The 13,815-nt window shown below is 56.8% G+C and overlaps 1 protein-coding gene across 1 annotated transcript in view; it reads right to left on the bottom strand.

Annotated features, from left to right (window-relative positions):
* SDC3 (syndecan 3) overlaps positions 1-13,262 on the bottom strand; it is a 40,287-nt gene extending 27,025 nt beyond the window's left edge. The window contains exon 1 of the mRNA XM_054446790.2: positions 12,908-13,262. Coding sequence (XP_054302765.1) covers positions 12,908-13,045 — 138 coding nt within the window. The 5' untranslated portion in view covers positions 13,046-13,262. The remainder of the gene's footprint in view (positions 1-12,907) is intronic.
* Between the last annotated feature and the right edge of the window lie 553 nt (positions 13,263-13,815).

The following is a 13,815-nucleotide window of genomic DNA, read 5'->3' as shown; positions in this document are numbered from 1 at the left end:
GGAGGGACGGATGCAGGGAACTGTGAGTTCTGGGGCCAGGAGGGCAAGGAACTAAAGAAGAATCAAGAATCCCTCTAGCCTTGGTCCTAACTACCCCCTCAGCCCTCGAGACCCCTGTCCCCAAGGGGAGCCCTCAGGTCCTGGCCATGGTGAGTCACAGCCAGGGACATGGGAGGTTCCAACCAGCCAGGGAGCAAGATAAGGGCCTCTAGGTAAGCAGAGCAGGGGGAGGAAGCCAGTAAGAGGAGGAGGGTGGGAGGAGGGAGGGAGGGAGGGGGGCTGAGCAGAGACGGAGGAGGAGATGGAGAGGAGGGAGGTTGGAGAGGAGGGAGGTTGGAGAGGAGGGAGGTTGGAGAAGAGAAGGTCTCCTCAAAACCGAGCCTGAGCCTCCGAGTCCACAGTTTGTCCACCCTCCAGAAAGACGGAGCCAAACAGGCTCCAGTGCACCCCTCCCCGCCTGCACCTCCACAGCTCACTGGGTGCCCACTGCTCCCTGCTGCCAGGCTCCACTTTCTTCTTCTCCCAGTCTCCACTTTCTTCTTCTCCCAGTCTTGGGGGTCACATGAGCAGGGGGCTGGGGAGAAAGGACCAAGTGTGACAACAGGGGAGAACTAGAAGTGAAACAGATTGAGGACGTGTGAAAGCAGGGAAAAGAAACAAAGTAGCAATGTCAGAATTTAGGGAAATGTAATAAAGTACTATGTGTGAGGGTTGGAGGGGAGATGATGTAATGGGGAATTAGCAGCTGCAACAATGTATCCAAGTGAGAGCTCCAAGGTGGTAACAATGTAACCCTGCGGGGAACCAGACACTACGAAGTGAAATAACAGAATTGGGCTTGGCAAAGAATCCTAACAGGTAGAAGAGGCACCTAGGAACCTAGAAGACGGAGGCAGGAGCGAGGGGGCTGAGGAGTGGCTCACTGTGCTTGGGGGCTGGTAGGAGGGGTCATTATTGGATTCCCAGAGGAGGGGACATCTGTGCTGGGTTTTAGAGTATGAGTAGGAGTTCACTGAAGAATAAAGGAACAGTCCATGAAGAGGGAACAGCACATGGGTAGGCATGAAGAAAAAAGAGACAATGGTATGCTCTGTGCTCAGGGTGGCTGGTAGAAGTTTGGGATGTACAGACTGGGCTTACATTTGGGAGCATTTTGGGCTCAGCATTTTGGGAGGCTGAGGTAGGTGGATCATTTGAGGCCAGTAGTTCGAAACCAGCCTGGCCAACATAATAAAACCCGGTTTATACTAAAAATCCAAAATATTGGCCAGGCATGGTGGCATGGGCCTGTAGTTCCAGCTACTCAGGAGGCTGAGCCAGGAGAATTGCTTGAACCCGGGAAGCGGAGGTTGCAGTGAACCAAGATCATGCCACTGCACTCCAATCTGGGCAACACAGTGAAACTCCATGTGAAAAACAAAAAACAAAGAAATAGAAGTGTGGGAAGGCAAAGGGATGAGGCTGGAGAAGTGCATTGAAGGCACTGACGGGAATTCATTTGGCATAGGAAATACTGGGCATATGGGCAGCTGGGGTGGTCAAGGAAGGCTTCCTGGAAGAAGGGTGTGGGAGGAGCTGAGCCTGCATTCCGGACAGAGCAGAGACAAGTACAGAAAAGAAACATAGTACAGGGGATAGTGCCCTGCCCAGGAGTCAGGAGACAGAGCTCTTAGTCCCAGCTCAGCCATCAACTTGTTGTGTACTTTGGACAAATCATTGCACTTCTCTGATCCTCAACTTCCCCAAATGTCATATAAGAAAGTTGAATTACAGACTCTCAGAAGACACTCATGATGACTCGAGATCAACGCTTTGGCCTCAGTGTCCCCCTTGGAACAGTGAACAATTTGGACAAGAGTATTTTCAAGGGCCCTTCCAGCTGAAATCCTCTCCAGCCATCTGATCTTTCCCCAGCCTGGGTTAGCCTCTGCCCATAGCTCCATACAGACAGAAAACATGCTGCAGAGAACAGATCCATGTGGAAGCCAGGAGCCCAAAGTCCCGGGAAAGGGCCTGCCCGACAACAGCCACACAAGTTCAGGTACCCAGCAAGGCCTGATTGGCCCTACGTTCATCCTATACGGATACCACACTTTACAGTTTGCAATGCACATGGCAGCATGAAGCAGTGCTTATGTATTAGATGGGACTCCAGGGGCAGGCTGCTTGGGTTCAAATCCCAGCTGGGCCACTCACTAGCTCTGTGACCTTGCACAAGTTATTTAACCTCTCTGTACCTTGATTTCCTCTTTTGTAAAATGAAGATTACAATGGCATCTCCCTCATAAGGCTAAGGATTGTTGATAGATGAGACATTTGGCAGAGTGTTTTGCGTGTGGCAGGCACTCAATGGGCAGAACTCAATATTGTCACCTCTAAGCTCTGGCATCTCATGCTATCTCCTCATGACAGAAAGGCAGCACCCTCTACCTGCAGGATGGTACCCAAATGCCTTGGTTTGGACTCAAAGCCCACCTTGTGAGCCAGTGAGGTCTTCCATGTGGAGGACCTGTGGGGTTCAACTGTTCAGCCCAAGAACACTGAGGCACAGGGCCAGACACCCACGAGGTACCTGGCGACTGTCTGTTAAAGGCATGAAACAACACTCTCATCAGAAAAGGCGGCCCCCTACAGCAGTGACCCCTCGCCGCCAAGGGAGGCGTGTTCCCCTCTCCACATGTGGTAGCTCCCTGATATACTGCCACCTTTCCCACTTCTCAGACTTTGTCCATCCTAGTCCCCCTATCAATGTGCTGCCATCTGTCGAGGCCTGGTACAAAGGATGCCTCCTCCATGGAGCCTTCCTAGTCTTCAGGGTCTAAATCAACCTCTCATTCTCCCACAGAATTGAAAGCTTCCTAATGTCAGGGACCAAGCTGAGCCCCCTGGGGGTCCCTAGTGCTCGGCTGAGACCAGACACAGATGGACCATCAGTAAACAGTAGCACAATGGGGATAAGGATCCAGGTACTGGACTCCCTGCCCAGCCCCCAGCTAGCTTGGAACTGATGATCATGTTCCAGGGTTCAGGGAGGGAGGTGGTGCCCAGCGTGATGAGCAAGGAAAGAGATGCCTCCTACCCTGGCCCAAGAGGAACCACAGACAAGCCACGTGAAGGGAGCAGGCCTCCCCTCCCCACCCGTGCCAGCCGTCCTGCCTGCCCTTCCCCACCTGGCCAACTCTAGGTCAGGCCCTGTCTCTGGCCTCAGGTCTTTCTGATAGTTCCTCAAATCTGAAGACTGCAAGGGCTCCTGGGTCATCATTCACTCTTCCCATTTAACAAATGTGGAAGTGGAGGCCCAGAGAGGGAACAGGCTGCCTGTTACCACTTGACAAGCTAGTGGCAAATTCACCTCTGAGACACAACCACCTTGGGGAATGTATAATAATTAAAAGTCATCACCCGGCAGCAGGTTCCTTTTAACCAGCTGCACCTCCCACCACTCCTCACCACCACCTAACAGGTCAGGGATCACTGGATCCGTCTGACAGAAGAGGAGACTAAGGCTGAGTCAAGAGTCACTTAGCCAAATCCACCCACTTCTTCATTTTGTTGTTGTTGTTGTTTGAGATGGAGTCTCGCTCTGTTGCCCAGACTGGAGTGCAGTGGCGCAATCTCAGTTCACTGCAACCTCCGCCTCCCGGGTTCAAGCAATTCTCCTGCCTCAGCCTCCAGAGTAGCTGGGATTACAGATGTGCGCCACCATGCCCAGCTAATTTTTGTATTTTTAGTAGAGATGGGGTTTCACCATGTTGGCCAGGCTGGTCTCGAACTCTTGACCTTGTGATCTGCTCGCCTCGGCCTCCCAAAGTGTTGGGATTACAGGCATGAGCCACCGAGCCCCGCTTGTTGTTTTTGAGACAGAGTCGCATTCTGTCGCCCAGGCTAGAGTGCAGTGGTGCAATCTCGGCTCACTGCAAACTCCGCCTCCCGGGTTCAAGCAATTCTCCGCCTCAGCCACCCAAGAAGCTGGGATTACAGGCACCTGCTACCGCCTGGCTAATTTTTGTATCTTTAGTAGAGATGGAGTTTCACCATCTTGGCCAGGTGGGTCTTGAACTCCTGACCTCATGATCCACCCGCCTTGGCCTCCCAAAGTGCTGGGATTACAGGCGTGAGCTACCTCGCCCAGCCAAAATCCACCCACTTCTAATGGCAGAGCTGGGGCTCGGCCTGTCAGGCAGGAAGGGTAGGGCTTCCTCCCTGCTTCTCTTCAATTCCCCCCTCGAGACCTCACAAAAGCACATGCACCTGCCACCAGTAAACCTGCCTGAAGCAAGACATGGCCAGACAAGACACAGGACACACACGACACAACTGAACACTGACAGCCCCCTTGCACAGGGCTTCATATACAGCAGGTGCTTAGTAAATGTCTGCTGAGTGAGCAACGCAATCAATCAAGACTGGCGCCCATGCAGGGACCCACACGTCTGCCTGATGCCCTTGTGTGGGGAAAAGAAAGATCAAAATGGAATTTCTTATGTCTTCCTTTTCTACATAGACACAGTAACAATCTGATCGCTCTTTCTTTTTCCCACACCCTTGAACGAGCATCTCCATAAGCACCCAGGCTCCAGGCTCAGAGTCCTGCTAACTGCCCCACTGTGGGCACATTGCTCAACCTCTCGGGGCCTCTGTGCCCCCATCTGTAAAATGGGGTAACCATGCCTGCCTCACAGGGCCATAGTGAGGACCCACTGAGATAAAGCATGTTAAGCACTTAGAACCACACCTAGCACATGGCATGCAGCTGTAAGTATTGGCCGTTATCTTTGTCATCATCTTCCTCGTCATCGTCTGTGCTTGTGTCTGTCTCCCTGACACAGGGAGCATCTTGAAGGCAGGAACCAGGTAAGATGCAGCTGCAGACACCCCCCACAACGGCATCCAGGCCTTGAGGATGGGGCAGTAAGCAAGGGGTGGATGACAGAGAGTAAAGACTGACACAGGCACCTACACCCCAAATGTGGGCCTGGACAGGGAATAGTGTATGGCTTCTGTCAGAAAAAAAGGCCCTTCCCCTGCTCCCAAAACAACAGTCCATCTCCCCCCAGCTCTCCAGGAGCCTTGCCTACTCAGGCTCTGCATCCCCCATGGAGCACCCCCAAGCCCCAGCCCAGGGAGGGGGACAGGTCTAATGAGCCACCCGCCGCCCCCTGGTGCCCGCAATCGAATTGGCAATCAGTTTGCTGCAATTAGATTTCCCAGATCCCGCTGGTGATTGATTCTAAATTACCCTCATTAAAGTCTGGGCTGGCGGGCAGGGATGGGGGAGGGCAGGATGGATGGGGGGGGTCCTAGCTGGCAGTGCACGGGGTACAGGAATCTCTAGGGGCGCCTGGGCGAAGGCTAACCCCAGAGTGAAGCAGCAGCAGACAGCAGCCTGGAAGCCCATGGCCCACCCAGCAGCAGAATGAAGGCCCAAGTCAGTGTTATCCCCAGTCCCAGCCCCACCCCCAGAAAACCCTGGCTCTGTAGGGGATGTGATGACAAGATCAGATGGGGCTCCAGGGTAGGAGAAGGGGCAAATGAACACCAGGCTCCACCAGCTCCTGGCTGTGTGTGCTTTGGCAGGTGGCCTAATATCTCTGAGCCTTCCTCTAAATAAGGGGAATCCCACCAGCCCCTCAAGAGTGGTAGGAGGCTCAGTGGGACCATCTAAGGCTGGAGAGCCAGCCCCAATCCATTGGCAAGACCCCAGGCTGTGGCTGGGCCATCAGCTGTGGGATGTCAGGCTGTAGGGCTGGCCATCTCTCTAGGACTCTCCACCCCTGAGATCCTGTGTAAACATCAACAGTCACCTACTCTGGGCCAGGGCCCATGTGACAGACAGAACACAGCCGAGATGCTCCCTGGCTAGGAGGAAAATGGAAAGCACCCAGTCTCAACAAGTCCTGGGCTCAAGTTGCAAATAACAAGGCCTCTCTGGAGTTCCAGGACTGGAAGGGCCTGAAGAGTCCTCATGCAGGATGGACTACAGGCTGCCCAACAGCTCTGGAGAACCAGTCCCCCAGAAACTCAGCACCACGGACCCTGGAATGTGCTTCCTCTAATCTGGCTTAAGTCCTGCTGGCTCCAATTGGGAGTCCGGCCCATGGTCTCCTTCTAAGGGTACCCCCACCCCCAGAGTTCTCCTTCAGGCCATCCATGATCATTCAAACTTAGTTCCCACTCTCTCCAAAAGAAAACCCTGCTCCTCACCCGCAAGCAGTAGTTCTTCAGTAAGACCCAGAGAGGGACAGGAAAAGAACAAAAACCAAGGCAGGTGAATGGAAAAAAACAAGATTTGCAGGAGCAGCCCGCTCCTTATTTACTTTAGTACTTTATTTACTTTATATTACTAATTCTCAAGCAACCTTGAGGCCCCATTTTAAAGAAGAGGAGACTGCGGGTTCAGAGAGGTTAGGTGAACTCACCAAGGTCACACAGCAGGAATGTGACAAAGCCAGGATTTCAACCCTGAATCAGCTGGCTCCAGGATCCCTACTCCTTCGATGACTTCAAGCTGCCCCCTCAGGCTTGGGACACCCCAAAACAGACATAGCACCAAGGCCAGGGGTGAGGAGAAGGCAGGCCTCGGCCAGCTGGGGCAATAGGGGTTGTAGAACCCTCTCCACCTGGTATAAAAAGCCAGCATAGGCATTCCCTGCTCTCCACCCACAGCAGCCAGGTAAAAAAAGGGCCAGATCATTTGTCGGGGCCACTGCCACCCCCACTGCTGGGCCCTCAGCCATGACCGCTCAGGCTCCCCCTGTAATCACGGCTTCCTGTTTGGCGCTGAGACTGGGCTTGGCCAGTGGGGGAGGGGAGTGGCTGCCCCTCTGGCCATGGCGGGAGGGGGGCCGGAAGTGAAGGCTACCAGGCCTCCTGGAATCTGGGAAGGCTGGGAGCCAAGGATAGTGAGGGTGTGGGGGGTGCCGTCAACAAATATTTACCAAGAGCCAGCCCGATGTTCCCAGGATGTGAAGTTAGGGAGGACAGAGGCCTGGAGGGGCCAGTGAGACGGGTCAGGAAGTCCAGGACCAGCCCAGACCCTGCTCCCTGCTGGGACAGGGGTTCAGGGAGATGATGGGAGCAAGGGCCTGGGGCCTGGGCAGCTCCTGGCTCTGGCCACCCTGTCCCTTGAGACACAAAATCACAGGGCTCCAAGCAGCTGGGCTGGAGCCCAGAGCCACAGTCCCTCGGTCCTGCCCAGATGTGGTGGTGGCAGTGCCTTGGCACTCAGACCTCAGACTGAAGGCCCGCACGATGCAGCCCCCTGGCGCCTCCCAGCCCACAGGCACACGCCTTGCACGCAGCAGGACTCTGCCAGCCTCGCTGTCCCTAATCCACCCACACAGGAAAGGACACAAGCCCCCGCCTGGGCTCCAAAGCTCACAGTCCTGGCTTCCTTCATTCCTTTATTCCCTCATTCATTCATTCACTCCTCTGAATCATTCACTCAAGCCTGCGCCAAGCACAGAGTGGTCCCTGGGGGTTCAGTGAGAAAACATGGCAGCCACGAGCCTGCCCAGGAAGCTCAAGGTCTATCAAGAAAGCACTGACGTCACTCCTGACAGCTGGGGCACCCCCACCAAGTCACACCCCATCTCTAAGCCTCAATCACTATTAGACCAGAGAGAATCTTGGCTGCAATGGGGCCAGTGCTCAGAGATGGGGCAGGAGGAACATGGATTTGGCCTCCGCACACTTTCTAAGGGCCAGAGGGGGTTAAAGGCAGGCCTGGTCACCTCTTCAGACTCAGCCCCCAACACTGGAAGCATCTGGCACATATCAGGGCTTATGGTGGCTTTTTAGACCCCTCTCATCCTGAGATTCCAAACATTTCCCCTCTCCTGTGCCCTGACCACATGACCCAGACATAAACTCCCTTCTGCACACACGTGTGGGCACACACACAAATGTACACATTGCACGCACACACAATCTTGCTGACAGCCCTTCGCAGTTTATAAAGCTCTCTCTCCCCACCCCATACACCCCCAGTAGCCCTCAGAGTAGCTGCTTTTATGGACTACAGAGCCTTGGGAGGTGGTAGAGGAGGAAGAGCCCTGGCCAATCCCTCCCACATGGTGAGACAGCATCACCGACCTCCAGGGCTGTGGGAGAATTAAGTGAGAAAAGATATGGGACCAACCCTCTTCCCAGCCCCACCCCGCCACAAGAGCAGGCATTTACTAAACAGTAGCTAATGCAGACATAATCCGGGGGGTAGGGAGGCCCCAGAGAGGTAAAGCAGCTTGCCTAAGATCACACAGCAAGAGAGGGTAAATTTAGGACTGCAGCCCAGTCCCATTAGCCTGTCAGGTCCTGGTTCACACTAGCTCTGCCACATCTGGCTGTGTGACTTTGAGTAAGTCACTGAGCCTCTCTGTGCCTCAGTTTTCTCATCTGTAAAATGGGGGTTCTGGCTGGGGGTTGTGGCTCACAACTGTAATCCCAGCACTTTGCGGGGGCCGAGGTGGGCAGATCACTTGAGGTCAGGTGTTCGAGAACAGCCTGGGCAACATACCCCATCTCTACTAAAAATACAAAAATTAGGCAGGTGTGGTGTCATGTGCCTGTAATCCCAGCTACTTGGGAGGCTGAGGCAAGAGAATCGCTTGAACTCAGGAGGCAGAGGTTGCAGTGAACCAAGATCATGCCACCACACTCCAGCCTTGGTGACAGAGTGAGACTCTGTCTCTAAATAAAATAAAATAATAAAATGCGGATTCTAATAATTCCTACATCAAAAAATTATCATAAGGATGAAATAAGCCAATACGTGTAAAGTGCTTGGTGGGCAGGGCTCTCGGTAAACATGACCTCTCTCTCCCACTTGGGATCAGCCCCCCCTCGCTCTCGCCCCCACTGCCACCACTCCTGCTGCCCCGGACCCCCCAGGGACCCTATGCCCCCTTGTATGAAGTGGGAGGAGCCACTGGGTTTCAAAAGGCCATATTTTTTGTTTTTTATTTGTTGTTTCCTTTCGCTTTTTTTCTCCAGCACAGCTCACCTCGCACCAACCCCCCCAACACATTGAACTCACAGCTGGAGGCATTGTGCTCACTCCTCCCCAGAGAGCAGGAGGCTTCAGGTTCAAATCCCAGCTCTGCCATGAGGATAGAGTCACAGCCCCCAGTAATGATTCTAAAAGCCAAGTATTTGCCCCCAGTTGACAGGTAAGAAAGCTGAGGGTCAGGGCAGGCTATAGCCTGCTAGTGTCATGTGATGACCACTTTCATTGCTTAGCTCAAAACCCTCCTCTTCCAGGAAGCCTTCCCTGTCCCCATCCATGCTCCCTCCCAGAAAGGTCCTATCTCCTGAGAGCACTACGTGGCAGGTGTGCTCGGTCTACTCAAGCAGCTCATTTCCAAATCACAACATCCCTGTGAGGCTGACACCGTTACTGTCCGCATTTTATAGACAAGGACTTTGAGACAGAAAGAAATCCCTCACTGGAAATCATACAGCAGGTGTCTGTCCCCAGAGCTCCTGGTACCTTGGGAGCTAACAGGCAGCATACAGCTGTGGTGTCCCTGTGCCTGTCCCCCAAATGCTGGAAGGGGAGATGGTTCACCCAAGAGCCTGGCCCAGAACAGCCCAGGGGCCCCCAACTTTCCATTTTTTTTGGTGAGGACTATCTCATCCTGGAAACCCAAGGCTCACAGTCACCTAGGAGAGCCTGGAGGGGAGAAGAGCAGGGATGCTTGAAACGGGGTGAGGAGGGAACAGAAACTACCAGGCCTGGGGCTGAGCTTCAAAAGAATTCCCTACTAATTTCCCCGCCCCCACCCCCACCCCCACCCCTACTCTCTCTCTCTCTCTCTCACAAACACACACACCCACACACACACATACACACACGTCTCCTACCCTTCCACTCCCCACCCCTCCCACCTTCCCAACCACAGTACAGCAACTTTGTAAAAGAACAAGAAATCCACATTTGTTGAGCACTTAGTAGGTGCCAGCCACTGGGCTAAAAGCTTTCCAAATTAAGCCCTTCCATTCTCACATTGTCTCCATTTTAAAGAGGTGGAAACTAAGGCACAGAGAGGTTAGGCAACTTTCACAAGGTCACACAGCCACAAGGTAGTGGTCTCCCATCACTGGGAGTATTCAAACAAGACTAACACCTAAGATCCCTTCCAGCCCTGGACTTTTAAAAGAACACGTTTCAAAAGCTAAAATGTTCGGCATCCTCACACTCCAAAACTTTGAGTGGTGACTTAAGTACAGTAGCTGAGGTGGCCTTAAACGCAGATGTCCCTCAGAGTCCTGGTAACTTGGTCTGTCAGAAGAGGGACTCCTCAAAGGAGATGCCAGGAGACAGACAGACAGACACACACACACACACACACACACACACACACTGCAATTCACCATCTGCAGTGTGAATGAGGCCTGCTCTCCCTGCTATCCCCATCCTGAAAGACACGAAGAAACACACACACACACACACTCACACAAAGGCTGGCAGGCAACCCAAGGGTCATCATGTCCCTGCCCTTCCCTGCCCTGAGCCAGCCACTGCTCATCTACCAAGGCCACCCCTGGAGCTTCCCTGGCTGGGGCTCTTCTGATCTAACCTCAGTCCCTCCTGCTGCAGGCACTGCAGGGGGTTCTCCCTCTGGTGCGGAACCCCGGCAACCAGGTACCACCCATTAACCGTTTTCCTCCCAAGCCAGATGAGGACAAGAGGGATGATGCCCCTCCTCGACAGCCTGACCCCTGGGAAGATGTGAGGCCTGGAGGACACTCCACTTCCCACCACCTCACCAGGCGCCCCAGTCCCTGCCCTCCCCCAGGCCCCACCCACCATTTCAGCCTCTGGGCTCAGACTCTCGGGGTCTGCTCGATCTGCCACCCAACACTGGGTCTGAGCCACACCTCTCAGATTCAGGTCACCTGCTTTGCGAGGCCCTACTGTGCATGAAGCTATTAAATGCTCTCACTAAGTCCTTCCACCACCTCGTGGAGTATGAATTATTAGCCTTATTCAGCAAGGAAAGTGGCCTGCCCAGCGCTCCACCTGGCCTCCAAGTCTAAAGCTTTCGTCCTGAGCCCCTTTCATTCATGTGCACACCACGTGACTCCTGAGCTCCTTCTCAGGACACTCGTCAGTCATCCCATTGCATTTTTGCCCTCTGAGGAAGGGGTCATTAGCCCCATTTCACAGAGGGACAACCAAGGGTCAGAGAAGTAAGAGGACCTGCCCAAACCATGCCATGAATCGGTGGGGGTAGCAGGACTGGAACCCAGGGTTGTGTGATTCCCAAGCCTTTGATTTTAACGATGGGCTTTCAGAAATTTGGCTGAGAAGGCGACCTCAGCTGCTAGGGTGTGCTGAGTCTCTATCCCTCCCAGGGACCTCTTTCTCTCACCCCACTTGGGGGAGAGCTGGGAATGAGACATCCTGGCCAGCAGGCACTTCACACAGGTCAGCCCTCAACACTTCCCCTCCCTCCAGCTGACAGCCCCCTAGATGGGGAAGGCTGAGGAGGGGCCTGTCCATCCAAGAAGCAAGCTTGGAGCCCCTGCCTGTCCTCCTCCTGTCTTACTGACTGGTCCACTGAGGCTGGAAGAGGGAAGGAACTTGCAGAGGCCGGCTGGGCACCCAGTGTTGCTTGAGAGGCCTGGGTCCTTTTCAGCCTGGGGGATGCAGGACAGTATAGCTCCTGGAAGCAACCCGGGAGGCTGGACCTAGAAATCCCCAGCCCGCCTGAGCCAGAATCTGGACACCTGTCCAACAAGAACTCATTTGGGGCCTGGATCCCCTCAAAGGGGGATGAGGTCCTTCCTTCCTCTGCCCTCCCTGACAGAGCTGGGACCAAGCATGGCTGCTGCGGTCACTCAAAGGGACACTCAAGGGTCACCTCATACATACCATCACCTCCACCTGCACATGCTTGGTCCCCCTCAGGGGTCCTTGTCCCATGTCCAGGGTCCCCCATGCACCTGCATGCACACACTGCTATGTGCACTCACACACATTCATGGGTCCAAGCACACGCCCACCAGAGGTCTTTCCACACATACCCTCACCCACTGCAGCCACACACGGCCATAGCCAACAGTGGCCCAGCCTGGCACAGGCACACATCATGCACAATGGGTCACCCTCCTACGACCACGGACGGGAGGGCACGCTGGCATCCACCCATGTGGCAGACACATCCTTCACCTGCACACGCCCCACAGGTCCCCGCACCCCTCACTGAGTTGGCCACACACGCCCACACACAGGGTCACCCTCACTCCCCCCTCAGGTCACCTTCACCAAGTCACCCTCCACCTCCACCTCCCCCTCCCGGGCCCACTGCCCTGGCCGGCTGCTGCGACCCTGGGAAGAACCAAATGCACACCCTCCCCTCGGAGGGGGAACCGATCCGATTCCCAAAAAGTGGCCACGGTCTGGGCACACCCACGAGGCAAAAGCCAGGCTCACTCCCACCCCAAGACACACCCAGCCGGGACGGCGACCCCCAGCCCGCCGCCGGGTCCTTCCCGCACCTCCCAGGCCAGGGCAGGGGTCCCTGCTTCGTCCCCGGGGAGACAGTTCCCGGAGCCACCGGGAGGTGGGGGAACAGGGCTGAGGACCCGCGATCGGGTTCCCGCCCGGGATTCCCTCTGGGGAGGGGTCCCAAAAGGAAGGAGAGATGCGCCCCCCGAAGATGACCAGCGGCGGGGGCGGCCTCTCCCCGCGGATGCCAGCTAGGGGGAGATTCGGGGGGGGGCAGGGTGCGGAGAGGGGCGCTCGGGGGTGGGGCGAGGGGTGGCAGGGACCGCGGCCCCGGGGGAAGCAGCCGGTGGGCAGGGAGCGGGGTCCCGGGGTGGGGGGTCGCGGGCGGGAACAGGCACCCCGCGAGGGGAGCGGCCCCGGGGAGCCGTGGCGGGGATCCGGGCGCGTGTCACTCACCCCCGCGGCGCGCCCCGCCAGCAGCAGCAGCAGCAGCGGTGGCAGGAGCAGCCCGCGGGCCCCGGGCCCGGCCGCGGCCCCGGCCCCGGCGCCAGCCCCGTGGGCGGCCCCGGCACGGTGCGGCGGCCCCGGCTTCATGGCGGCGGCGCGGGCGCGGGCGGCGGGCGGCGGACGGGCGCCTTTGTTCCCGAGGCGCGGCGCGCGGGGCGGCTGCTTGGCGGCGGCGCGGCCAGGCGGCTGGACCGACGCGCACTAGGCTCGCGGGCTCCCGGCTCGGCCGCCCGGCTCCGCCTCGCAGCTCCGCGCCCACAGCGGCCGCGCCCGCAGGAAGCGTGCGCCGCCGCCGCCGCCGCCGCCGCCGGGCCGCCCCCAGTGCGTGCGGAGCGGGAGGAGGGGCCGGGGCGGGGCGGGCCCAGTGCGCCCCCCGCGGGCTCCGCGCCCTCTGGCCCCAGGCCCAGCCCCCGCCCCCACCCAGAGGGAGCCCCGCGCTGCCGAGTGGGCACCCGGACACCTGAGTGAGCAGCCGGCCTCGCCGATCCCGGGGCTGGAGGGCGCGGAGCCCGCCGGACGCACCTCCGCGGCCACCGAGCTAGGTAGAAGGGAAGGGTCCCGCGTGGGAGGCCAGGGCCCGGGCCTGGCTCCCTGGAGTCGCCGAGCGGAGGGGTCGCATGGGCGTTTTCATCCACAGCCTCCCCCTGTGGTTCCACGCACGTGTCTCTTCCTGGACTCCCATCGTCACCCTCACACACTCAGCCAGTCCACCCAGTGGGCCAGAGGTCATCCAAGACCACGGGCTTTCATGCCTCCAGGACACCCAGGGGCTGTGTGACCTCTGACCAGGGCCCGGCCCTCTCTGGGCCTCGGTCTCCCCAGGGGACCATAGGAGTGGTCACTTCTGGGCCCTGTCA

This window comes from Pongo pygmaeus, chromosome 1 (assembly GCF_028885625.2).
Source record: "Pongo pygmaeus isolate AG05252 chromosome 1, NHGRI_mPonPyg2-v2.0_pri, whole genome shotgun sequence".
Taxonomy (NCBI): domain Eukaryota; kingdom Metazoa; phylum Chordata; class Mammalia; order Primates; family Hominidae; genus Pongo; species Pongo pygmaeus.
The sequence above is the reverse complement of the archived record's forward strand: the minus strand, read 5'-3'. Positions and strand labels throughout refer to the sequence as shown.